We start from the raw sequence: 27,591 nt of genomic DNA, 5'->3' as shown, positions 1-27,591 counted from the left end.
ATGTTTCTTGAAGTGATGTTGATCAATCATTTATTTTTCATATTGTGTGATTCGTATCTATTTAGCTACGTTGCTTCCAATCATGACAGAAGAATCATTATTTATACATGTTCATGATGATAGTACCACAAGGCAAATTGCGTTCAAACAATTGTATAATGGCCATATACAATCAAAAGTACTAGTTAATACAAAGTGCCACGCGATCTGTATAGTTTGGGCTGTAAAATGACTGGTATACAGACCCACATCATGTGGTATCGTCATCGATGCTCCGTTTCCACATCCAATATGGCGGCGATATAAACGTACGAGTGTACACTAAAAGAGGTGCTTATTCATGTTTGTTTATAGTCTCGCATTTACAAATTTGAAGCAGATGTATGAAAACATCACAAAGGTGCATATTACAGATGTATGAAAACATCACAAAGGTGCATATTAAAGCGCCTTTTCATTAATTATATAAACCAACAAACATTTAAAAAAAAAAATCAGAATGACCAACCGGAAATATAAGGACTTCCTTTTTCCGGTTTAGCTTTCTCTTCTTCTCCGTTCTTTTTGTCGACGTTGCTTGCTGTCAGTGTAAAAATATATAATAATAATGCAAATGTCATAGTTATATATTTCATTGTTCCGTTCCGACATGTCGTCTGTCGGTCTCCTGCACTCGTTTCAGAGCCGAATAACCGAACGCTTCACCAGCGTCGCCATGGAGATATTTCAAGAAGTGGCGCATGTTGTAAAAGGATACCAAGAGGAAAACGACCGTCTGCGATCCTTACTGAACAATGTGATAAACGCGCAGATGAATTCACCCAAGATTGGTTTGTAAAACTCTACTCACAAATTACTCGCAATACTTTAATTTAGACAGCGTTTATACATTCGTTTATAACAATTGTGTGCGGATTTTCATGAAAATTAATTTGTACATGTTTGTAATGTGTTGTGTATCTTAATTTTAAAGGGGAAATGAAAATGTTACTGTATGAAAAGCAGTGTAGGGATTTTAAAAACAATGGACTAATTATGACTATCTCCATCATATCCAGTCATCCAATCAGCAGGAGATGTTTTATTTGTTGTTACCAATATTCAGTCAAACCAGATACAATTTAGAAAATACAGTGGGGGGCATCCATTTGGTACCTTGGCATAATCTGGAGTCGTTCAGAATCAAAATGTATCCAATAACATGACAAAAACATTCCATATTTGAGTGAAATAAACCAGAGAAGCTGATTAAATGTATTAATGTGTGCAGATAGTTACAGACATGTTGTGCTAGCCCAGGTTGGCTGTACAAAGTCTTGCTTTCCAATGAAGAGGACAGAACAATTTGATGTCATCGAGGGCTTACTTGAGTTTCCTTTGGATGACACATTTTAAATCTGACTGGTTAAAGAAATAGTCCCATTGTTAGTATATTTCAATTTATATTGACCAGATTTACTAATTCAGATGGCTCTGAGTATCTTCGATTGACATGGCAACACATAAAGGCTAGAGTAGAGTGTTGGGAATAAAGTAAACTAATTTAAAGGAACAACTATTATAATTTAGGCTGTAAATGTAGTTCAATCCTTCTGATAGTGTTTAGACCAGTGTTTAGAAGGCCTATCTGGCCATCATGTCCAACACTGACTTAAATATATATATATATATATATATATATATATATATATATATATATATATGTATATATATATATATATATATATATATATATATATGTATATGTATATATGTATGTATGTTTTCTGTCCCTCAATAGATCACGGACGATTCACTAGACCAACTACAGCTCTCAGAGAACAGGCAGCTGGGCTGAACACTCCTATGGAAACAGAATTACAACAATTTGCAAAAGTACAAAAAATGGAACAAACTGAGGTACTGGAGCCAATGGCCAATATACATGAAGAAGACAAAAAATATATGTCAGAACTACTGGCAAATACACCAAAAGAGGAGCAAACGGAAATATCAGTGTCCTATGCAATGGAAGTATCAGAGCGGCTGGCCAATGAACAAGAAATTGATTATACTGGACGGTTGGCAGCGGAACAAGACAGCAGACTGGAAAATGGCATCACAATGGATTGTCTTAAATGTGATTCCAAAGAAGGAGGCACTGGAAGGCATGACGTCGCTACGTCACTCCAGGATGAAGGAATCACAAACCGAGGCCTGGGATTTCACGAATCTCTAAAACACTCATACAAAAAGGTAAACTTGGCTTTATTCAGCTCCTTTTCCATTACAAAATAGTTGCTCCATATTTGGCATGGGAGAAAACAAATTGCTGTTTGCATGTATTTTCTGATATGATATTAAGTTGAAGTGTTGTCTTTTTGTGTTATTCACATCCTAAATGTCAACACAGAAGTGCATCCGGGAAGACAAGCCAAAGAGGAAAAACGTCATGACGACCATCGCATTGAAAAAGGAACTTATCGCCAAGTGGGAGTGTGGTACACGTGTCTCTGATTTGGCTGTTCAGTACAATATGGCCAAGTCGACGATATCAACTATATTGAAGAGGAAAGAAGCCATCAAAGCTGCGGATGTGGCAAAAGGGGTAAAGACACTTAGCAGCAGAAGAACCGATAAAGTGGAAGAAGTGGAAAAAGTTCTGCTTGAGTGGATTACCCATAAACAATTGCGGGGCGACACTGTGTCAGAGACCCTAATTTGTGACAAGGCAAGGGAGCTCCATAATGCCCTCACCCGAGACAACCCTGGGGGAAGTGCGGAGGAATTCAAGGCTAGCAAGGGATGGTTTTGCAAATTTAAAAAGAGAAGTGGAATCCACGGGGTGCTAAGACCTAGGGAGGCGGCCAGGGCTGGAAAAGAAGACACCGAGAGATTTGAGGATGAATTTCAAAACTCTTGCGGTAGCCAGGGTTTTCTCCCCTAGCAAGTGTTTGCGAACAGACCTGAATCTCAAATAGGAGCGACATCGTATGGGAGAAAACACCTCTCCAGGACACAAGCCGATGGACGTTGGGCTAACTGCTGCTCTGGCGTGATGACAGTTGGAACTGCAAAATCAAACCACCGCTTTTGTAACATTGCAAAAACCTAAGAAATATAATTAGTGAACAAAAATGATTGGTGTCATATTGAGACCAGATCCCAAAGCTTGAGTTGCCAGGTAGCTCTTTAAGGAGAACATGAACATCTTCACTTTTCACTTCCACTTTGTGTTGATCTCAGGTAGAAACATAACTCTTTAAGGCCAAATACAATATTGCTCAGGATGCATTTAAACTGATACTAGTATCGATGACTGCGCCAATACTGTATTTCCTTCACTCATACTTGTAAAAAATGTTTTCATACTACAACATCGTGTCAGTCATGTGGCGGTACTGTATGACAACACTTTTAGCTGACTGGAAATTCAAGAAAATGAATGTTGAGGTGGACAAAGACGACGTTGAGAATTGGATGACGAGCACCAACAAACTGCAGGGTCTTGGAAGGAAGCAGCTGAGAGAAGTGTAAGAAGATGAGGATGCAGAACTCAAGGAGATGTTGGGGTACTACTGTATATTTGGTCTTTTTATTTATTTATTTATTTATTTTTTTGGTGCACCCTTACGTTGTTGTTGCACCTCTCTGTGCACCGTTATCACTCTTCAGAGTTGAAGGTTACATTCTTCACATTTAGACTGTTTCAGGGTAACAAAGTATATTTAATAACTTAATATAAGTTAAAATTGGTGGTGCACGTGCCTCTCTTTACGGAGGTACAACACTGTGATTTCAACATGGATTGATAGGTAATAAATGAAAAGTTTGACTGCATATGTAATACATTGAGCTTTGAGAACGGGTTGGTAACGTTAGTATCACTATACACATATACAACTTGCTGCATCAAGTAATCATTTCCCTCAATTTTCTTTGTCTTTCACATGCATTATTACAAAAACAAAAACCCCATGGTAAGAATGGTGCAAAATGGATCCAGCACAGCAGACATAAAAGTGTTTTTCCTCATGTTTTTAACCACGTGGACTGTTTTCTTTCAGGATGAAGCCCTACAACTCTTGTTGCTGCAACACCTAAGGAGGATAAAATGGTTGCCTGCCCAACTTTCTGGACTGGTGCATGTCAGCTGTTCCAGTCTTCAGAGCTTCCTAGACTGTTTTCTCCTAAAAACAAAATCATATTACCGGTAGGTTAATTTACAGCTAGTTTGTGCTGACCCAAGATCTGGATTTGCTCTCTGTGTTAAAAAGTTGTTGGGCACTGCTCCTCAAGAATGGGTGAACACATTTTGCTGTAAATTGGACATAAGAAAAACTAAGTAGCTACATGACCTTTCTTCATGTACATAATTTATATATACTGTGTATGCACATAACAGTATATATCCAAGAGTTAATTTACCAGGATGAAATGTTTTTTTATATGTTGTTTTGCACTATTTAGTACTACCAGTTATCGGCAGTTGGATTAGCATGTTTGCTAAATATTTAGTTCAGCCCGAAAAAAAACAAAAACAGACATTTGTATTTGTATGTAAGATGTATGTTGATATTTTAATATTTAACTTTATTTAGCATTTAGAGTCAACATTTATATTTAGATATATATTGACCATGTACGTGTAAAATACAATATTTGGATGTACTGTTTAAGTTGACAAATATTTCATGTAAATGTGCAAAACAGCAAGGACGGCGCTACACTGGTGCGAGGGAGTACCAAAGCTCAGTCAGAAATCTGTGTAGCCACAGTTAAGCCTCTCCAGCTTTTTCATTTTATATTTTAAAACTTAAAACACTATTTATTGATTTTAGTTAAAACAAAAAACAATGTAACGTTCACAAGTACCAAATCTGTTCCAATCCCCGCTTGTGTGTTTGTGCTGTCCGGCCTGTAACTTTGCCAGTCATTGCCATGTAGCGTATATTACTAATTTCCACTATTAATAATTTAAGTGATTTTGTCATTATATGAAACCATATTGGATTAGGATGCCTTTATTATCATTATGATACACAGGTACAACACAATTGTGGACGTTTGTTGTACTTTTGTATAATGACAATATAGGCATCCTCATCCAATATGGTTTCATATGACAGAGTTGGCAGTGCATAGTTGTTTTTGTTAATTATGCTTATCGAATAAATACACTTTCCTGTTTTGGTTGTATTTGGTTAATGTTAGGCACATGGGCATCTGACCTTTGCATGGGACATTTTTACCATTGCCTTAGGGCAGTGCTTCACAAATTGTGCGCCACCCCACCCCTCGCCCCCAGGGTGGCGCGAGGCTTCGTCTAGGGGGGCGCGTTTGACCTCGGGGAAACACGCTTTTTTATTTTATTTTATTTTTTTACTGTCTGAGAATAAAGTGGTGCAATTGCACCTCCACTACGTTAGGGGGCAGTGGCGCTCTAATTGGCAGAATGTGCGCAGGAAGCATTCGCTCGGTGGTGTAGGGGTTTTGTTTGCACTGAGCATACGCGCTTTGCACACAGCATAGAGTACGAGTACGAGTACGAAGTGTAGGCACAAAGTGTAGCAGACCCTCAAGTGACACCATGAAAAAATATTTAACAGGGATGAGAAGACAGGCTGAGAGAGATGGACATAAAGAGACAAACGAAAGTCGCCCGAAAGCTAAGACGAGAAAATTTGACGAAGTGTAGGGGGGGGGGGGGTGAAAATAATTGAGAAGCACTGCCTTAGAGTCACTTAGGCTGAACTATTTTGTTGAATATTGGCCAAATGCAGTTCTCTGTGTACCCTGCGATTGGCTGGCAACCAGTCCAGGGTGTCCCCCGCCTACTGCCCAGAGCCAGCTGAGATCCAGAGCCAACTGAGATGGGCGCCAGCTCCCCCCGCGACCCTTGTGAGGAATAAGCGGTCAAGAAGATGATTGAATGAACGATATGGAATGTTCATGTTTTGCTTTTCCCTCACTAACAGGCTACGAAAATCTGCACTTGTATATTTTAACTAGAAAACATTTTTTTTTTAATTATCACTTTTTTTTTCATTTTCTTATTTGTTTTGGTTTATGTTTGTATATGCTATCCATCCATCTAATCTCTGTACCGCTCAATAATAATAATAAATTAAAATGATATTGACACTAGGTGTTAATTTTTTTTTTTAGCTTCTCCTAAAACTGTCACATCTTTTGAGCATGTTATTTTTGGTTATTTTGTAAAAAGTGGTAAAGAGGACAAAGAACGTTTTGTGGTAAATCGCGGGGGTCGTGCAGGGAATACAAGGCTACTTAACCGGAAATGGGGGTCGTTCCTTTTCCGGGTTCTCTTTTCGTTTCGTGTCGTCGTCGATGTTGTTCTAGCTCTGTGGATGCAAAACGATAAACAGTTGTTGTTGTATTGCATTTCATTGCTCCGACATGTCGACCACCGTCAACCAAATGCAAGCCTTCCAGATCCATTTAACCAAACGTTTTGCTAGCTTCGCCATGGAGATATTTCAAGAAGTGGCGCACATTGTGAAAGGATACCAAGAGGAGAACGAATGTCTGCGGTCCTTACTGAACGATGAGATCAAACCACCACGGTGGAATATAGGTTTGTAACTTCACTTTTAACAGTCACATTAAGCTTTTGAATAATTGAACGAATATTATTAACTATAATAGTCCAGAAAGTGATCGTTTTTCAAATTTCTAATCAATGTTTGTAAACCCAAAAACAGTATTATAAATCACGAAGTAAAAACATGAACTTTGAAAATATGTGCAAATGCTGCATTCGATGATGTTCAGAAGCCGGATTTATCCGAGTTGTTTTTCCCAGTTTTGACCTGCAAGCCTATGAGGTGAAAGTAAACAACCAAATTGGGTGGTAGTGATAAACTGTTTTTTATTTTGGTCCTAAAACTCATTTTGACCTCCAGCAAACTCGCTTTCTTGCAATTTTGCTTCATTTATTGTTTTTATCTCATTTCATAAGCATTTCATTAAAGGTCAGTAGTTCACCGTATAATGCTGCGTTCGAGGATGGTTGGAGACTTTTCCCAGTTCAAACCAGGACGTGTGTACGGGAACGCTCCCCCTGAACTCGGAAATTCCACTTGCGAAGTCGGAAAAAAACGACCCCGACCTCACCGACGGACTATAATGTGACGTCACTCTGAATGGCAAAACACAATTTACTCGAGCTAGAGTATAAAACTAGATAGCTTTCTTCGTTTTGTTTTTTGTAATCACTCACTCACTCACTCACTCACTCAAGCTTACATCTCGTAAGCCACACATGGTCTCCCAGGCGGAGAAGTGAACCCACAGGTCCTACACCAACCGGCACCGCAGGAAAGTGAGGGTTCAACTCCTCCACCTGGAGCCCAGCTTTTTTCATTCATAAATATTCGACATAACTCCACTTAACTGCCAGTATTGCCGCTATCTCTCTGCATGAAATTATACGGTCAACTACTATGTAATGTAGTAACTATGTAACTATGTAATGCTTATGAAATAAGATTACAACAATAAATGAAGCAAAATTGCAAAAAGGTAAGTTTTCTGGAGGTCAAAATGAGTGTTGAGGACTAAAATAAAAAACAATTTATCACTATCCGCCATTTTGGTTGTTTACTTTCGCCTGGAACGCTTTCACGTCGGAACTGGGAAAAAACAACTCTGATATATGCGACTTCCGACCATCGTCGAATGCAGCATTTTTTTCACGACTTCTCAAGTGTCCGAGTTCAAGGGGGCGTTCACGTACACGCTTCCTGGTTTGAGCTCAGAAAAGTTCGACTTCCCGACCATCCTCGAATGCAGCATATACACGGTACACCCCATGGACCAGAACATTACCTATGTCTGCACAATCTTGGGGTCCAAATACAATAAATAATTGTATCAAATTTTACATGTTCAACTACACAGTCTAATACATTGAATCTATTAGGAAATCATGAATTGTATCAAAATTCTAATGCTCAGATTTTATAATAGTTTAAATTAAAAAAAATAATAATAATCTCTTTTATGACACCTGAAAGAATACACTCAAGTCACATCTTGCAGCTCTGTTGTGATGGTGCTTGAAATGCAAAATCATAATACAATTAAGTGATAGAAGACTAGTGAAATAATCAGTTATTAAAGTAAACATTTACAGCATTACAGAATCTGTATTTTCATTTGAGTTCACCTCATTAACAAGATTTTGAATTGCTTGTCAATTAGTGTGCAGATCAGTGCATGTGTGCATATGCAAAAGACACAAAAAGACAATTAAACAAGAATGCCACTTATCAGAAGCTATCACTGATAGCTAATGCTGACTCATTGCAGCTTTGCTTACCTTTTGTCTCAGACATAATTTCAGACAGTGTAGTCTATATAAAAGTGACAGATCGTTTCCTATCCTGCCAAGCCACAGGGAGTGAACTTGGGCATTTGTTTTTATTTTTGGACAGCACCATTACCAAAATTCAGATTGGCTCACTCACACAAAATAGGCAACTCACACTTCTTTATTTTCACACGTGATGAGGTGGGCAGGCACTCCAGGGACCCAACTACATACAAGCAATTTAGAAAGTCCCCCCCCACCCCACCCCCGCCCACACGCATATGTTGTGTATTTGAAATGATAACTTTTGTGTGTCTGTTTTTTTTTTTATTTACTTTGTAATGGTCCAAATGTAAAGTGATATGTTTTCTTTTTCCCAAAAGATCACAATAGGTTGGCACAAATAGCTACGGCTGCCAGAGAACAAGCACCTGAGGTGAACATTCCTGTGGTGATGGGAGCAGAGCCAAGCGCCAAAAGGTCTGAAATGGAGGATACTCAGCTACTGGCTAGTGTGAGTGAAGAGTCTGTTTTGCAGCCATTTGATAATACAACTAAAGAGGAAAAAACGGAAGTGTCCGTGTCATCGGCAATGGAAGTATCAGAGCCATTGGCTGGGATGGAGCAAACAGGAGTGTCGGAGCCGCCTGCATTTAAACGAGCTATGCCATTGCCTGATAGACCGAGACACAAGCAAACAAAAGTGTCACAACCAGTGGCCAATGAAGCTAATGAGCAGCAAATAGAACACAATCGAAGCTTGGCACTCGAACAAGAGAGCGGAACAGACGATGGCTTCATGAATTCGGATTGTCCAAAAAGTGAACTAGAAGAACCAGACACGATTGCACTTCAGACTTTGCCTTTTGTTGACTTCTATCAAGCCAAGGAATTTTCTCAGCCAAGCACTAGTTGGGAAATCACAAACCAAGACTTTCCACTTCAAGAGCGTCCGAAAGTATCCCCCAAAAAGGTAAACTTTCAAAACTTTCAGTTTGTTTTTGAGATTACTTAAAACAAGAATGTAAGTTTTGTACGGATTTCAAATGTGAAAAAAAAAAAAAGTCTTAAAATGAAAAAAATGAACACATTTAACTACTGTACATCAGACATATTTCCATCCTTCAAATGGTCTTAAGCACAAAGAAGTGGTTTGCTCACACTTTCCCCGCACTCTTTCCGACATACAGTGGATATAAAAAGTCTACACACCCTTTGCACAAATGCCAGGTTTTTCTTTCTGATATTTAAAATGAAACCAAGATATAGCAGTTGAAAACTTTCAACACTAAGGTGAAAAGAATATTTTGAAGAGGTGAAGTTAAAATGAACATCTGAAATAATGTGGTTGTACACACTCTTGTAACTGGGATGCGGCTGTGTTAGAATCAACCAGTCACATTCAAATGTATGCCATCAAACATTCTGAAAACGACAACGTCCCAGTTAAGAGGTGTGCACACTTGTACAACCTACTTTATCGTAGTTGTTCTTTTTTTTTTTTAAATCTGCCAATTGAGTAGCCAGAAAGGATGAGGTCTTTTGAATAACAGGCAGGACCAGTAGTGCAAGATATGTCACAGCTTCATTGGCCACTTCTACAAGGAGGGGTAGACAACTCAAACAAGCTGCTGCATTTCCGGTCAGGAGAATGATTCAGTGGCCACTTATGATATTTCATTTTATATGTTGCTGGATGTCTCGGCTTGTAAAGCATCTATTCAAGGCAGGTGTTGCAGATTTGAAACAACTAAATGCGAATCGCCAAATTAATCCACATTCATATTTATTTATTTTTTAAGCCGTTTTCTTTACTCAGAAGTACCAATGCAGATCTTTGTTGTGCATTGGCAACAAACCGTTTCCCACTAGCTCACGTGATGGCGAGCTCTCTCACTTTCAGCATGCCTGCTTTGGTTTCACTGAAATGGATTTTCTCTGCATCAGTTTCATGTAAGTATCACGACCAATCTCCTTTATATTGAATCCAATACTGCATAAGATAAATAATGAATCATGAAAATATAGAGATACAGTATAGGCCAATTTGTAGATTGTCTCTCTAGGTTTTCCTCCAGGGGAAGTTCTATTTCATCGTTGCAGATCTGCAACACATGGCCGGACATGTACTAATAGATGCCACATGCTTTATCTACTAGTTTGCCTGTATTTTGAGCAACAGTCTATACTAGGGTTATTTTCCTACAAGCAGTTTTTCTATTACTTTGAGGTGTAATTGAGGATATTTCTATTCTGGAAAATGACACAATTTGGAGTGAAGTTATACACTATCAGAGGCATATTTTATCAACCGCTATGGCATAATACGATGTTCATTTCACTGTGCTGTTAGCAAAACTGATTAGCCTAAATTACATGGCACATAGCACAATATATTAGTATAGATTTTTGTTGGACTGAAAACCTTTTTAGAAAACTATCTCAATACTGTCTTTGCAGGATGTGCGGTGAGTTATGGCGGGCCGACGAAGATTTTATTCAGTCAAGGAAGCCACTGAAATGGTTTGCCTTCCGGATGGGGCTTTATCTGAGACATAATCCATTTTAGACAATGAAATTGGTGATCCAGATTTGAGGAAACTCCTAAAGGATACGAGTTTGACTTAAGCCTTGATGATGATGAGCCCCTTGTTGCAAGAGCTAATCCAAACAACCTTGATGTTGAAATTCGGAACATAAATGCAGACAACTGAAGTCCCAGATTATGATAAAAGTCAGCTAAATTCAACAAAGAGTTTTCTTGGAGGCAGAAAAAAAACCCAGCAGCTGACATAGACTCTTCATTTCAAGGACATGCATTCTCACCTCCACCAGACGAAATACCAAGTCCAAAGTGATGTTTTGATCAGTTCATGGATGAATCCGTGTTTGAACTTATTTCTTACCCTGAACTTATTGTGTAACTGAAGAAAATTGGCATTCTAACAGTTGCTACCACCAATCGTAATCGACTCCGTGGGTGTAGGCTCAAAAGTGACAAGGAACTTTTCAAAGGCTGGGTGTGGTGCGTATGAAGTGAAATATGAAATGACAGGTATGATGACAAGGCAGTGTTATTGGCATCATCCTTCATTGGCCCTGATAGATGCAGAAGGTGGTTGAAAGAGAAGGAGGAGTATGTGGAAGTGGACAGACCCCACATTGTCAGTGTGTACAACAACAACATGGGAGGAGTTGACTTGGCGGCCATGTTTGCACCTCTCTCTCACATTGGAATCCACCCACATTGTTGGTATCTGCACATTTTGTAGTACTGGATCGACCTATCACTGGTCAATGCCTACCGCCGTCATCTCACTCAGAAACGGGAGAAGAAATATATGTTGGTGCTTGACTTCCGTGCTCAAGTTGCAGATGCCCTCATCTAGGTTGGCAAACGGGCCGACTTGTACAGCAAGAAAAGGGGACGATTGTCATTGGAAAATACACCAGAACGGTGTCAAGCTGCCCCACATTCACTTCAAAGGATCATTACGCCATCGGTTGACGTCACACTAGACCGATTTGAAGGACAAAAATTGTTTTTGCACTGCAACATATATTTGTATGCAGTGAACCCACACTAATTGCATGGGATAGGACTGCAAATAGTGAAACTGCACGTAACTTGAAATGCACAATTTTGATGCTGTATATGTGCCGAAACACAGAAAAAGCTGGATGAATGGGGATAGATAAATTGATTGATTGAAGGAATTGCTAGTTTCATGGGGTAAGCTGCTCACCCCAGACAGCTATAGACAGACAACATTGACACAAGTAATATTTGCAGCAGGAGCTTCAAGGGGTGTGCCAAAAAATCGATTCATAAAAGAATCGAGATTCTCATTTATTAAGATTCAGAATTGATGTTCAATATCCAGAAATTGATTTTATTTAAATTAGAAATGAAGAAGGGAAAAGGCAGTTGTAGCCCACATGCTGTTTTTGTGGAAAAAGGCACTTAACAATACAAAATTAATAAATGTTGAAACAAAAAAAGACACTTTAATGTCTCTATTTGTCATTTTGTCTTGCAAAGCAGACTGGAGTAAATCATGACAATTGTTTTTGTATATCTAAATTGAAACAAATCATTTTTAAATCAAATAGTTTTGAATCGAAAATCATTTGAATCGAGAATCGATTCCGAATCGAATCATAGACCCAAAAATCATAATCGAATCGTTAGACAGTCAAAGTTTCCCAGCCCTAGTAGCTTCACAAAAACACACGCACGCACATGGTAAAAGGACTGCTTTTTATATAGTGCTTTAACTACACCATATGGTGAACAAAGCGCTGCCAGGTCCACTGGGAGCAAATCAGGGTTCAGTGCCTTGCTCAAGGACACTTCGACATGGTCACCAGGGATGAGGATCGAACCCACAAGCTCATGAATGGGAGACGGCCACTCAACCATTAAGCCATGCTGCCACATACTAAACTACACGCAAAAACTGTCCTAGTGACGTATGCTAGTTACAATTTAACCATTTTTATTGTTAATGTGGCGTTTAAATATAGTATTTTCACGACTATAAGGCGCCCTTAAAAAATGGAGAGCGCGCCTGATAATGAGGTACGCCTTTTGTGTGCACTGAGTTCCAAAATCTGCTGTTGCTGTTGTTGTTGTAATTGGGTAAGCGCTCTGCTTGACTGGCTGTGTGGGAGTATTTCCCTCCGCACTTAATGTATCCATTGTAAGGTGTCTGTGTGTCCAGAAAATTGCTTTATAAATCTGATGCATTATTAATATTATTAATATTATTATATACAGGAAGAGTGGACCAGGCTGAGGACATGTGGACATTATGAGAACGAGTCACCTGAAAGAGGACAGTATGCAGACGCTCAAGACATGCCCCAAGTAGGTATTTAGTGTCCGTATGTGCATTGTGCAAAACATCGGTTTGGTTAACGATCCTTAAAAATGGCACCTACACTGCAAAAAAGCCATACTAAAAATAAGCAAAAATGTCTTCAAAATGTTTCACGATATGCACATGAAATTTTATTGTTGCATGGCTGGGTAATAATGTGAAATGTGCTTGGAAACAAAAACAGCTGTTTTCAAACTTTAATTAGCATCTTATTACCTAATTTCTCAATTGACAAGTTGTGTAATTGGTTATCCTCTTAATATTAGCTGCAATGTGTTAGTAAGAAAAGAGATATTTTTCTTAATTTTAGATACATTTTCTAATGCAGTCTTTTTCAAGATTTTTCATGATGGGAAAAAAATGTGTTTTTTTTTATTTTTTATTTTTTATTTTACTTTCTTAAAAATCATTAATCTTTTTTTTTTTTTTTCCAGTGTATGAAGAGACACGCTTATGAAGCACAGTTTAAACTGGAAGCTATCAGTTACGCGGATGAACATGGGAATCGAGCAGCCGCGAGACAATTCAAGGTCAACGAATCCATGGTTCGCAAGTGGAGGAAACTGGAAAGCGAGCTTCGCCAAACAAAGAAGACAAAGCTGAGTTTCCGCGGAAACAAGGCGAGATGGCCTGTGTTGGAAAACCAACTCAAGCAATGGATTCATGATCAAAGAACAGCTGGCAAAAGAGTCTCTGCAGTCAACATTCGACTGAGGGCAATAATGCTGGCCAACGAACTGAAAATCGAACATTTTAAAGGAGGCCCGTCTTGGTGCTTTCGCTTTATGAGACGGCACCATATAACCATCAGAGCAAAGACTAAGCAGCAACTTCCGGAGGATTACAAGGAGAAGCTGGCTATCTTCCGCTCCAACTGCAGGAAAACGATTGCCAAGAAACACATCCAGCCCAAACATATCATCAACATGGACGAGGTGCCGCTCATGTTCGACATCCCGGTGAAACACACTCTAAAGATGGAGACCAGCACGGTAGAGATATGCACAACAGGGCACAAGAAGACTGCTTTTACTGTTGTGCTTGGTTGCCATGCTAATGGACAAAAACTGCCACCTATGGTGATTTTTAAGAGGAAGTCACAGCCTAAAGAAAAATTTCCAGCCGGAGTCATTGTTAAGGCCAATGAAAAAGGCTGGATGGATGAGGAGAAAATGAAAGAGTGGCTGAGTGAGGTGTATATAAAGATACCGGATAGGTTTCCCCAATCATTACCGTCCCTGTTGATCTGTGACTCCATGCGTGCCCATCTCACAGCCGTTGTGAAAAACCAAGTGCGGAAAATGAACTCGGATCTTGTCATCATTCCGGAAGGCTCGGGGAAGGAAATCCAACCGCTGGACATCGGGGTAAACAGGGCTTTCAAAGTGAAGTTTCGAGCGGCGTGGGAGCGCTGGATGACAGATGGCGACAACAGCAAGACTGTGGGCCAGCGCCGAGTGACTTATGCCACCATTTGTGAATGGATTGTGGATGCTTGGGCTGACGTGTCTGCTTGCACTATCGTTCGAGCTTTCGCAAAAGCCGGCATCATATCTGAGGAGCCGCAAGTCAGTGAGACTGACTCTGACAATGACGAGAGGGAACCTGGCTTGTTTGATGAAGAATTTTCCCAGCTGCTTATTTCGGATACAGAAGATGAGAACTTTGAGGGATTTATGGATGAGGATTGATCAAAAGTAACAAGTACATTGTTAAATACTTCAAGAAAGTACAACCGAACTCACTGTTTACATTGTTAAATACTTCAATAAAATTCAACTGAACTCAGTTTTGCTCCCTCTGCCTTTTTTTGAAAACGTAAGCTAGAATGCATGCTAGCATATATTTTAGTGTGAAAGCATGCTACGGTAGGTTTTTAGCTAGCGTATGTTTTACCATGCCTACGCCCAATAATATGTATACTTAAGTATGTGTTAAACGCAGAAATAGCACCCGTAACTGAGACTGCGCCATTTAATACGATGCACCTTATGGTCGAGAAAATAAGGCAGTAAAACTATAAGGTGGTTTGTGACTGGAGGGGTAACAATTGACTTATGTTGGCCAGGAAGGTAGCGTGACCATACGTCCCCACTTTATCGGATCTCTAAGATTCATATAGGACACATATTTTGGTTTCTAAACAGCGTATATCGCCAAACGCTTCCCACGGCACCTACAAAATAAGCGTATCTCAAAAAAAAGGTAATTGGACAGGGGTGTGTAGACTCATATCTGCTGTATGACCCACTGTGTGATATGCCTGGCACATGCACATGAAAGGGTGTGACAAAAGATAAATACCTTTACATAATTGTGCAGAATCTTTCAGCCTTTGTATCTGTCAGGTCATGGCAGCTTAGAAATAAAAGAGGAGGGTGTCTTGGAATATGAAGATAATTTACAAATCAATTTGGAATACAGGATTCTGGTTCTGAAAGTGAAATTTGAAGATTCACTCGGCTTTCACTTGGAACGTACGCCACAAGGAGCACCAAAGCCCAAGAGCCAGTCATTGGAATGATCTCATCTTCATTCCACTCACTTCCTAACAACACAGATGTTCTTGGATGTGCAAAATTTGTCTTGATGGTCAAGCGATCAAGTTATCGTTTGACTAATGGTTGGACTACTGAATCTGGGTATGACCAGTCATAAGTTTTTGATAAAGCAGTAAAAAGAGAAGAACAGTATGTATTTTGTATGCCAATTTTGGCAACCTCATGCATGTTGGTGTCTACAAGCCAAGAAGAGCATTTTCATTTGATAAGATGACCATGAATCAAGGCAGGGGACAAGTTGGCAACAATATGCACTTTGTGGGACCATTGGTTATATGCCCTCAAAACAGGAAGCTATGGCATCAAAATCTGAGCTCCCTTTGATGACTTGCAGTATACCAATTATACAGGGAAGCCATAAGGACGAGGCGTTTTGAAAACGGGACACTGCTAGTGCAAGATATGTCAAGGATTTGCTGGCAATTTGTACGACCTGGGACAGGAGCTTCTCAAAATAAATTTGGATATGGTTGAAAATCTTGGGTGTGAAGAAAAGGCCAGTATATTCCTCCAACTTTATGTTCAGAGCCAACACTGTCCTAGTTGTAGAGGTCATACTTGACTACATGACCGAGAGAAGAGACATGCATAGACATGCTAGCATGCTAATTCCTTTAAAAGAAGACATCTCGGATGCCACTTTTTTTTCTGGATGTCTTGTCTTGTAAAGCATATACAGTCTGGATGGGAAATAACCAAGACTGGAACCAAAGGAAGCTCCAAAGAAGAATCCTTTTCATTGAGGAGCTAGAACACCACACTTTGAAAGCCTAGCACCTCTAGCCACAGTGAAGCAATTGGTAAAGACTGCACGCCTCAAATTTCTGACGTAAGTGTTGCGGTTGCGTTTTGTGTGTATGTGTGCGTGTGTTGGGGGGTCAGAAGTAAATTTGAAAAAATCCTGATCTGTCCTTATCTTTTTTAATTCTAGGTTGCAGCCGTCGGAAAGAGGAAACGCTGCGAGGTGTGTGGACCACTAAAGGACACAAAGACACAAACCACATGCAGAAACTGCCAAAAGTACATCTGTGGTGCACATACGGCCAAATTTTGTGATGAATGTGTTTTTCTGCATATCATAACATAAAGTGGTTGATTGCTGTATTTCAAGTTGATAAATCAGACAATAAATCTTAAATTAATTGACATTGTCTAACTTCATTCCCCCCTCCAACCCCATAGAATGGATTTTTATTTTTTTTTAAACATCAATGGTAATTTTTTAAACAACAGAACAATTAGATTGTAAAAGTCAACCCAAAGATGTTCCATGCACTCCCACTAGTCTAAACATGTCATTCAGATTAATATTTTGTTTGTGGAATATGAACTAGGCAGCAAAATTCACCCCTTTTTTTTCTCCCCGATGGTGGCCATTTTGCTACTTGTCTACAGAAAATGACATCACAGCTGCTCAAAGGTCAGGTAATGATAGATAGATAGATACTTTATTAATCCCCGTAAGGGGAAATTTAGTTGTCAGCAATAGCATCAGGAAAATAAATAATAAAAAATAAACTATATAATAATAATAATTATAAATATATTATAATTTTAATAATTATTATAAATATAATCATTATAATTATATATAATTATTATAATAATTAATATAATAATTAATAATAATTATAATTATAAATAATACTAAAAATAAACAATAAAAACATGACCAATCAGGGCTCAGCTTGAGAAATGTCACATGACCGAACTCAAACAGTTGTGCCGTGATTGGTTGTTACCTGAGCCCTCATGAGCTGTGATGCCATTTTCAGCCAACAGTAAGGGGCAAAATTGACACGTTTTGGGTTGACTTCCTTAAATACATTTTCCAAGGGCTCTAAAAAACACAGCGTACTCTTTGAAGTCCAATTTACGGGGTCAATAAACTAAGTATACAAGTTGAAGGTTGGACAAAAATCCAAAAACCTCACTGTTTACTTGCATGCCCAAATATACTGAGGTATGACCTCGTTTCATTGACCACCTTAAGGATAAATACTAAAAAAAAAAAAAAATTGTTGGTTTTCTTTTCATGATCTTTTTGTGTGTGATACCTATCTCACATGTCAGGATGACAAGCCAAAGAGGAAAACTGTGATGACAACCATAGCACTGAAAAAGGAACTTATTGCCAAGTGGGAGAGAGGTGCACGCGTGTCTGACCTGGCTGTTCAGTACAATATGGCCAAGTCGACGGTATCAACCATATTGAAGAGAAAAGAAGCCATCAAAGCTGCTGATGTGGCAAAAGGGGTGAAAACACTTAGTAGCAGAAGAACTGATAAGGTGGAAGAAGTGGAAAAAGTTCTCCTTGAGTGGATTACTCATAAACAGTTGAGGGGCGACACTGTGTCAGAGACTCTCATTTGTGACAAGGCAAGGGAGCTCCATAATGCCCTCACCCGAGACAACCCTGGGGGAAGTGCGGAGGAATTCAAGGCAAGTAAGGGATGGTTTGTCAATTTTAAGGAGAGAAGTGGCATTCATGGGGTGTTAAGACCTCGGGAGGCGGCCAGGGCTGGAAAGGAAGACACCAAGAGATTTGAGGATCAATTTCAAAACACTGTAGACATCCAGGCTTTTCTCCCCTAACGAGTGTTTGTGAAAAGACCAGAAAGAGCATTTTTGGATCACCTACTGTTTGAGCATTATAGAAAAAGTCTTGACAAATATGAAGAACAGAATATCATCTTCCTGGAGAAAATATGGCCAGCCTCTGTGGCACCAAGAGCTCTCGAAGACTTTTGACACTTGAGCATGTTCTGTAGTGGAAGAGATTCCGTCACTGGGGCAATTCATGGACGTAGAGGTGGACAACAATGTTGACGGGTTGGAACTTTGTGAGGATGCATAGAAAGGATGAAAGTGCAACATTCCCACTGCAGATATCAAAGGACTGTGGAACCCTTGCACCTTCCTGTATCCCATCATCATTCCTCAAACTTGAGGTTGAGTACATTTTTCTGTTTTTACGTTTGACCATTTACTGTTAATCTTGACTCAAGTTTAAATGTTTGCCTCACTATAGGGGCACTAGAATGATGTCATTTCTCCTATCCAATCAACAAAAGGTAGATAAGTTATACTTGTTATGAAATTGCATTATACAATTGTGTCATTAATGCTCACTGTTTTGAAAACATAAGAATACTTGAATTGTATGACAAATTTTCCGGTAAAAATTTAGATGCTTGAATTATCTCAAATGATGTTACGAGATGCATACTGTATACTGCACAAAATTAAAACATTGGTGGTTAGTAAATAAATCTTAATTATTCTATGATGGCTAAATTTGCTCCTCTGTGAATTTATTTCTTATGGAAAAATTACCTTGAAATCCCAAATTTACAGATTGCCCATTGCACAAAAAAATAAATCAATATATATATATATATATATATATATATATATATATATATATATATATATATATATATATATATATATATATATATATATATATATATATATATATATATATATATATATATAAATGATATGCTGCAATTATTGGTTGGCGACCAGTTCAGGGTGTACCCCGCCTACTGCCCAGTAGTTTTTTTGTTTTGTTTTTTGCTCAGATGAGACGTGCCTGGGAACCTACATGATTTGTTTCGTTTTCCTACACTTACCGGACAGGGTCAGTTGTACCAACTTCGCCCAGATAATAAGCTAATGACTCTTGCTATCCCTAACTAGCATCTGTTCATTTGTAATTGTGTCCATCACCTGAGGAATGTGAGGATCTGATAAGGGTGTGCATGAGAGATTAGTGAATAGGTAGGCTAATGACATGTATTTCAAAATGCAAAAAGTGCAATGCACCAAAGAGGCGGGATTAGTTAGCATTCTTCACTCTATTGTCGCTATTGTTCTGTAAATGCAGCTCTTCACTGAACTGCTTTGCAGTGTCAAGGGCCTGTTCAGGATATCATTGATGATCTATACATCTATGGGGTGTGTCTATATGCCACGGAAGAGGCGGGACTGTTTTTGCACATCAGTTTATTTCCGGTTCGGTTTGCGACGTGTGGGCTGCGTCAAAAATACTTGTGCTTCCGACTTTGTGCCCCTCGGTTGCGCGTTCGCAACCTGGTCCGGAAACAAACTGATGTGCAAAATCACGTCCCGCCTCTTCCGTGGCATATACCCCATAGAAAACTTGATCCAGACTTTTCTAAAGAGCAGAGGCTTTCCAATGTAGCACAATATGGCTGCTCAAAATTACAGGTCTAAAGTGGTCAAAAGGGGGAAACAGCTGGTGACCATGGAAATTCGCAGTACTGTGTATGTATATTTATGGGGCTAGTTCAGGATACACTTGATACTCAGTCAAATGAATTTTGGAAAAAAAACAACCTTACAAATTTAACTTTGACCTATACAAAGTGAGCACTTGAGTCGACTGAGTTCCACGTGTAACAATTTTTATCATTTGTAATTTCACTCTATTTTTCTGGCATGGTAGATAATTCCAAGTTTACTGGCAAAAACTTTTATTTCCAAATAGTGTTACATATGCATTTTTACTTTTCATATCTTTGCAAGTGTGCAGCTGTAGAAAGTGCAAAGTCACTTTCAATTTTGTTTTCACAATTTTTCACTTTTTGTTTTAGGTTAATGTCCAACCAGCCAATCAGGTGGCAGCACAAGATGGTGATGAATGGGGCCATCAAATTAGCAAGCCAATAATTGTCTGCCTGAATCGTCCAAGTGCCAATTTGCATGTCAACTCGGGTACTCGTTGACATAACAAAAGCGCCTGAGTTTCGGGTCAACTGACCATCTCTGGTGTAAGTACCATCGGGCCCATCCTCGGTAGACCTGGTTTAACTCTATAAAGCCTGAACCATGAAATAGATTAGAACAATTCTGATTATTATTTAAGTATTTATTGGTCCTTTTGGGGAAAGAAAGTTTTTTTGAAAATCAACTTCCACATATGATTTCTGATTTGTGTCATATTTGATACAGCTGGTCACAATGCTTTGGATTTGTACATTTATAACTGTCAAAAATATAATAATAAACAGACACATCAAACATTAGTATTTCCAAAAATCAGAAAGAACATTTCCCACTATTACCAATAGGTGTCTCCTTTCTCAATTGGCGTGATCTTGCAAGGTCATTGGAAAAGCCGTCAGCTGGGTGATACTGCCCTCTAATGGATTATCCTTGCAATGCATGTCAGTTCATATACGTCAGGGTTTTCATGGGGAAAAATATGTAGCTACTCATGAAATAGAGGGTTCAAAATGTCTTGTATTTAATATACGTTTTGGTTTTATAGGGTTATCACATAATAGCAAAGTTCGGCCTGCAGCCCATATGTTTGACTGGCCCTCGCAGACTTTATCAAGTCAAAATAAAGTATGCATTACTTTTATTTTGATATGTGTATGTGCGTGGACAGTAGAGGGAAGAAGCAAATTTGTCTCGTTAATGATTCGGGAGTCCGAAGAGTGACTGAGTTAATGATTTGTGCAATGTCAACACACTTTAAAATACAGTACAGTACAGGTGAAAAAACACAAGAGGTTCTTTTTTTATGTTAAAATTTGTAGATATATCATTTTAATGTAACCGAGTTTTTAAGTTTTTTTTTTTTTTTTTAAATTAAATACCTTTTTATTTCGTAGTTGTAACACCATAGCACAACACATACACGAATAGCAGCTCAATAAAACAAACAATTGCTTTGTAAAAAGTCAAACTCATGTTTAACACAATTGATTTTAGGATGTTGGTGTCGTTCTAAACAACAGTTTGTTTCCTCACATGGCAATTTATTTCCCATGAATCCACACTGGATAGAAAATCACTCTTGGAGGGAAGGTTTCTCTTTTTTTTTTTTTCTTTTTTTTTTTTTTAACTGGCGGCAATGGGCTTCCATACCATAGTCATAAGACATAGGCGCAAAAACATATATTTTTGGCACTCATGGAACCCCATATGAAACCTCACAAACAGCTCATAAATCTAGTTTTAATCCAACATGATGGAAAGGTGAGTCACGAGTGAGTCATGATTTTATTAGTTCACAATTTTACAAGATAATAGGTGTATTTTTCCAAGAAACAAATAGTTTACATATTTTTAAAGCTAAATTACCTGATAAGAAAAATAATATAACATAAATGATTTAAATAAATAAATAAATATTGTAGTTTCTAAATCTGCTACTGTGACTAAAACTCATATAACAATACAGTATATTATCCTGATGTTAAAGATATGCACTTTACGCTGTTTCAAGTGGGATTACATTGTATTTAAAATCAACAGCAATATTGTTACATTTGCAGATGCAAATAAATAAATAATCTAAATAGTTAATTCTATTTTTTAATCAAGGTAATTGCACACCCCAAATACGAGACGTTATTGTTATTGTGAACAGTTTTTTTTTCCCTCCCACCCGGAAGTACCAAGGGAAGTGAAAACGTGAGTGGAAATGATTCTCCCAATGATGGCGTTTCCCTTATACTCCCCAGGAGGTCGCTGCACTGCACAAGCAAAAGTCGGTTGATTTGTCCAGAATCAGGTGACGCAAAGCGGACACGATCTATTTGAGAGTGGCCACAAGATAAACAGCTTTGCCAGGATCCTTTTCGTGTATGACAGGCTGACAGCAACAGTGCCACTTTTTTTTTTTTTTTTTTTTTTTTTGCGCCTGTGCACCCTGAGTAGCGGTTGTTTTGAAACAGCCCACGCTCTTCAACTCGTTAGCTTTCCTTTTTATTTTTCAATTTATGTTTTAATGTAATTTCAACACTTGTTTTTGTCATAATGGCTGTAAACAAAACGTACCTGAGTGTCGGCTATGCTTCGTTCGGGTTGCTGATAGGGGTGTCTGCATTTCTAGTGTGGAACGTCGTGTACAGACAGCCGTGGACAGCAGCCATGGGAGGACTGTCAGGTAAAGTGGAGCGGTGAACCTTTGCCACGAGAAGCGTGCTCGTTCCAAGTCAACAAACGGACTTCTTCCGTGTTTTACATACCAAGAAACCTGAGCCATGAATGAATTTCTGCTCCATAAATGTTTACCATACTACTCATATGCACGTAACCGAGCGCGCACACGTATATTTAAATTATGAGACCACAAATTTGTCATTTTTTCCCCTAACAATTTAATCCTGGGGTGAATTTAAATTTTCATCAAGCAAAACCTGCTGTTCCTACTAAAATATCTTACGGATTTAACAATATCTAAAGCTCACGGTTCAGCTTTATCACGGTATTGATCTCAAGGTATATGATAATTATTTAATTATTAATTTTCAAGTCAAGCAAGACGTCATAACAGAGAGACATGCTTCTTTTTTTTTAATCAATTTGATAAATTTAAGTTGGTGGAAAACAATATAGGCTAATTCATTAATTGATTTAATATTTATGGAAGTTTTTTTTAACTGATGTATATTTTAAAAATAAATGTTATCAATATTTGTTAAAATATGCTGTTTTTTTTATTTGGGTTGCTGTTTTTCATATAAAATTGATTTAGGTAAAACAACTGTAGTAGGTCACGATAGGCGCAACCACTTCGAAGTCATTTTGTTTGCACAGGTGAATGCATGAATGGCACCTTTTGAGCTTTTAGATTAGGTTTATAAATGCTTCGCTGAAAATTCTGCTATCTACATGTAATAGGCGTCACTGTGGTGTAATCCACTTCACTTAATGTATCATTTCTGTATCTTTTAACCCTTCCCCCAAGAAAAACCGTGAGCCCTAGATTTGGCAAAGCCTCACAGTAAATAAAAAAGAAGTGTGCTTAACTGACTCAACTTGTGGAAACCTGTTGAGTCATGGTGTGATCAAGGGTGAAAAATCTCCAAATCTTGCTGCTCTTATGCAAGAGCAGTTAAAAAGCTGTGTCTTCAGTTTGTCCTACTATTGTACAGCACTGTTGATTTTATCCTATCATAGCCACTTCAGTAATGAAATTTCGCAAAACACGATGTCGCCATTGGACTTTTTGTTTATCACAAACCTTCAAATGTGCTTTTCAATAGAGCTACTGTAAGGAACTAATTACTCGGAACGACTCATTTCGCTAGATTGCATGGCACTTATTGCTGACTCATTGTGTGGGGAAGCAATCGAGGCAAAAACTGATTGTATAACTTGGCTGCAACCTGCAATGATGCTTTTGATTCAGTCAAGAGACAAAATGGACACCACCTGACTAGCAGCAAAGAATGGTATCATCAAAAGTTAAAATGAACTGATAGATATTTATTATAAATATAGAGTGCTGTGATTAATAGATTTTTGCACTTACAGAGAAGGGGGAAAAAAATCGTCAGTGTTGCCAAATAAGCAAGATTATCAATGCCGCTCATCACTATTAACAGTTGAACTCCTGCTATTCACATTAGTTAAGGACTAAGACCTGCTATAAATTAATTTCACCCCCAACAAGTGTTTGCACTTGCATATCGATGCCACAAGATGGCAGCAACTACTTAATTCATGCACATAATCATACGCCTGTTACATGAATTAGCTTGAGCTAATTGATCGTCAATATAGTATTATAGTATATAGCCTAAATAACCTGCTAGCACTTGAAAGGTAATGACCAATCACAACTCATCTTGCAAATGTCAAATGAACAAACTCAGAAAACAGGTGACGCGTGATTGGTCGTTATCTGAGCCCTGACCAACTGCTATGTCATTTTCAGTCCACAACAAGTGACAAAATGGCCGCCCCCTGCGATGGACTTTTCATTTTGTATTTGTGTGTTTCGTTTCCTGTCCTCCAGGTGTTCTGGCACTGTGGACCCTAATCACCCACATCATGTACCTGCAGGACCACTGGCGGACCTGGCTGAAAGGACTCAAGTTGTTCTTTTTCATCGGCATATTCTTCTCTGTGCTCGCCGTCATTGCTTTTATCACCTTCCTGTCAATTGCCATCCGTAACGAGGAGTGTGAGTACGCAATTGTTGTTCATGTAGTGAAGGAGGATAGTGGAGTATGTAATGTGCCTCTCACCTGCAGCCCTGACGGACCCTCGCAGTCTCTACCTGTCTTGCGTTTGGAGCTTCATGAGCCTCAAGTGGTCCTCCCTTCTCGCTCTGTCGTCCCACCGTTACCGCAAAGAGTTCGCCGATATCAGTATCCTCAACGACTTCTGAAGGCCGTTAACACGCTTCCATCTTCTTATCCTGGTGGGCCGATGTGATGGATAGCTTTTTTTTAAGGAGTTACCCAGGGTATAGATCAACTTTAACTCCAGTTCACTTGTTCCTTTTTAAAAAATAAGGCTGTTGAGAATAAATTAAAACAATGTCATGTAATAAATATTATAAATTTAGGCAAGTGTAGGTCAGTGCTTCATATAGTTCCCATGCTGACCTTGATGACTGATCACTAATGTATAGACAGACATACAATTTTGACATAATACATCCAGTGTGTCTATCAACTGAGTCTCCTCAGCACGTTAACTGTAATTGCAGTTTCACGTGATGGCCAGTAGGGGGCCTTACCACTCCAGCAATACTTTTGATATGCTAACTTGCTGATATGTGTATTTGTGGAGGTCATTTTCGTGTTGTTTCATAATCAAATGATAAATGAGGTATGCCAAGACATTTTCTTTACATTTTCCCCAGATTTGTTTTATTATGTGGCTTAACCTATATGACATATAATGACATTGGACTATGACTGCTGTGTCATGTAAGAGCTGGGCATGTTTTTTTTGTTTTTTTAAATGATTTATTTCATAGGTTCCTTATTATATATAGCTAATATAAAATGAACATGATCGTTGCTGATAATTAGAGATTAGAGATTATTTTGCTCTTTTCACCATGTGAAAATGTACGTATGTGTTTGAAGGATGCATTAATAAAATGCTTTTTGTAAACAAGACCTCTGTGTGAAATCTGAAACACAAACAATAAAACACTTCCCCTTTTTACTCACAGGGAATATTTCACAGTTTCTGTTCCTGCAAAATATTTCACTGCTGTGTACTTTAGCAAAGGACTAAAATTTATTTTGGAAGGGGTAGAGGAGTCAGCTGTAAGCAAAGGTCACTTTTGGGTATTAGCAGCGGGATTTGCACCAATGAGACTGTTTGCCCAGCGGCCTGAAAAACATTTCTGAACAAAAACAACCCACAGCATCGCGGAAGCAACAATAAATGCAGGCCAATAACCTGCGCTTTGAAGTCAGCCAATTATGCCATCCATATTTTGATTGTGTCCCTCAAAGGGGAGCTGCCGGCAGCTTGCTGCTTTTTCCTTTGCAGCTACTTTTTTTTGTAGTTGATGTGAAAAAGATGCCTTCACTGTGTGACAATACGTATGTCCACTGTTTGTTTGTGATAAACATTCTTGATTCTTCACTATGTTTTTTTGTCCTAATTGCATTCAACTAGCGTGTCTGTCAGCTCCCACAGGCTGCTTGCATCTTGGTAATTGCAATGTTGTGGTCAAATCACCATAGTAACATTTTTAGCTGAGTCTTATAAACTTCGACATTAGGAAACTGAAAAACTACCCGTCTCAGTTTCCACTGAGTGAGATGGGGGTTTGGAACCAAATGAGCCCTATTAACTTTATATACTAGCCTGTAAAGTGTGTGCGTGTGTAGATGTCATGTAAAGAGGGGAGGGGTCTCATTTTATTCAATTATGGGACCCCTTTCTACACAAATCAGAGAAGGAAGTAGTCTCAAAGTATTAAATGCAGTCTGGCAGAGTGTGGTGAGACTGGGTGTTTATAGTTTAGACTTTCAAATATCTTAAATATCCTGTACATTAAAAAGCTGTTAAGGTACGGCTTTTTAACAACAGGCAAAAATATTGTTTTGCAGACCAAGTACACAGCTGCAGGATGTACTTAAGTACTGTACACGCACTTCCACATTCAAGACAGGAGAACGGTCCATACACTACACAGCAGGGGTCCTCCGAGGACCATGGTACATTGATCGCATGGAATTATATACGATATATGAGATTAAAATACAAATTATGAGCATCTGTGTTTTTTTTTATATAATTTTCTCTGAGGTTGTATTTGTTTATATAATTGGATATACTGTACAGCCCATGTGATGAAGTTTCTAAAAACAAAAGAACAATTGTAAAAAGCACCAAAACATGAAACCCTCCAGTGCTCATAATTGCCATGTCCTCGAAAGACTTGAAATGGTAGGAAAAAGGTTTCACAGTGTTGCATTAGATGAATGAAACACATCAATCAAGTTCCCTCCCAAGTCTAGTACGTCTTAACTTAACTGGGATTCAGAAGTTGATGCTACGAGTGAAAGGTTCGCTTATTATGTGATCATTGAAAGCAAAAAATCCAAAAACCCAAAACAAAAATAAAGGAAGAAGACAGATTTAAAAAAAAAAAAAAAAAAAAAAAAAAGAATGAAAAAAAGAGGAAGAAAGAAAGAAAAGCTCACATCTTGAACTGTTAGAGAACCAGATGGCCTCTTTGACATAAAGAAACTGCTTTGGCATTTTAAGACAGTGGTCCCGGAATGATTTCCGAGGAACTTCCGGAGATTGAGGTGGAGAGCCAGCAGATAGGGGCCTCAAATTTACTGTATGTTTGCAGATCTTTGTGTCGCTTATGACCAGTGATGGGAAGTAATTGGGAAGTAACCAAGTACAACTACTTTGTTACTGTACTTGAGCAGATTTTTACCATTGCATAAAAGCCTAATCACATGCTTTGTAGTTATGCTGTTCTTTGAAAGTTAACAACCTTGAGAATCACTCCTTTATCTAATGTAAAAACTCACATATGGGTAAGTTGTATCTTTACATTTTTTGTTAGTCAGCCCAC

General features: G+C 38.6%; 2 protein-coding genes across 3 annotated transcripts; both read left to right on the top strand.

Annotated features, from left to right (window-relative positions):
• Positions 1–509: 509 nt before the first annotated feature.
• Positions 510–6,123, top strand: LOC144024353 (uncharacterized). 2 transcript variants are annotated; one of them, XM_077530590.1, is made up of 5 exons: positions 510–830; positions 1,781–2,235; positions 2,393–3,551; positions 4,047–4,192; positions 5,797–6,123. In XM_077530590.1, exons 1-3 carry the CDS (start codon positions 650–652, stop codon positions 2,924–2,926), a joined length of 1,170 nt encoding a protein of 389 aa, XP_077386716.1. In that variant the 5' UTR covers positions 510–649; the 3' UTR covers positions 2,927–3,551; positions 4,047–4,192; positions 5,797–6,123. The 2 variants fall into 2 exon arrangements, with proteins under 2 accessions (XP_077386716.1, XP_077386715.1); XM_077530589.1 differs by having other exon boundaries at positions 4,047–6,123.
• A 16,281-nt stretch (positions 6,124–22,404) lies between these two features.
• On the top strand, positions 22,405–25,658 carry slc48a1b (solute carrier family 48 member 1b). The gene is made up of 3 exons (XM_077529968.1): positions 22,405–22,686; positions 24,544–24,711; positions 24,782–25,658. The coding sequence occupies exons 1-3, from the start codon at positions 22,557–22,559 to the stop codon at positions 24,916–24,918; spliced, it is 435 nt and encodes a 144-aa protein (XP_077386094.1). The 5' UTR covers positions 22,405–22,556; the 3' UTR covers positions 24,919–25,658.
• The last annotated feature ends 1,933 nt before the right edge of the window (positions 25,659–27,591 follow it).

The sequence above is a fragment of the Festucalex cinctus genome, chromosome 8 (genome assembly GCF_051991245.1).
Source record: "Festucalex cinctus isolate MCC-2025b chromosome 8, RoL_Fcin_1.0, whole genome shotgun sequence".
Lineage (NCBI taxonomy): Eukaryota > Metazoa > Chordata > Actinopteri > Syngnathiformes > Syngnathidae > Festucalex > Festucalex cinctus.
The sequence above is the reverse complement of the archived record's forward strand: the minus strand, read 5'-3'. Positions and strand labels throughout refer to the sequence as shown.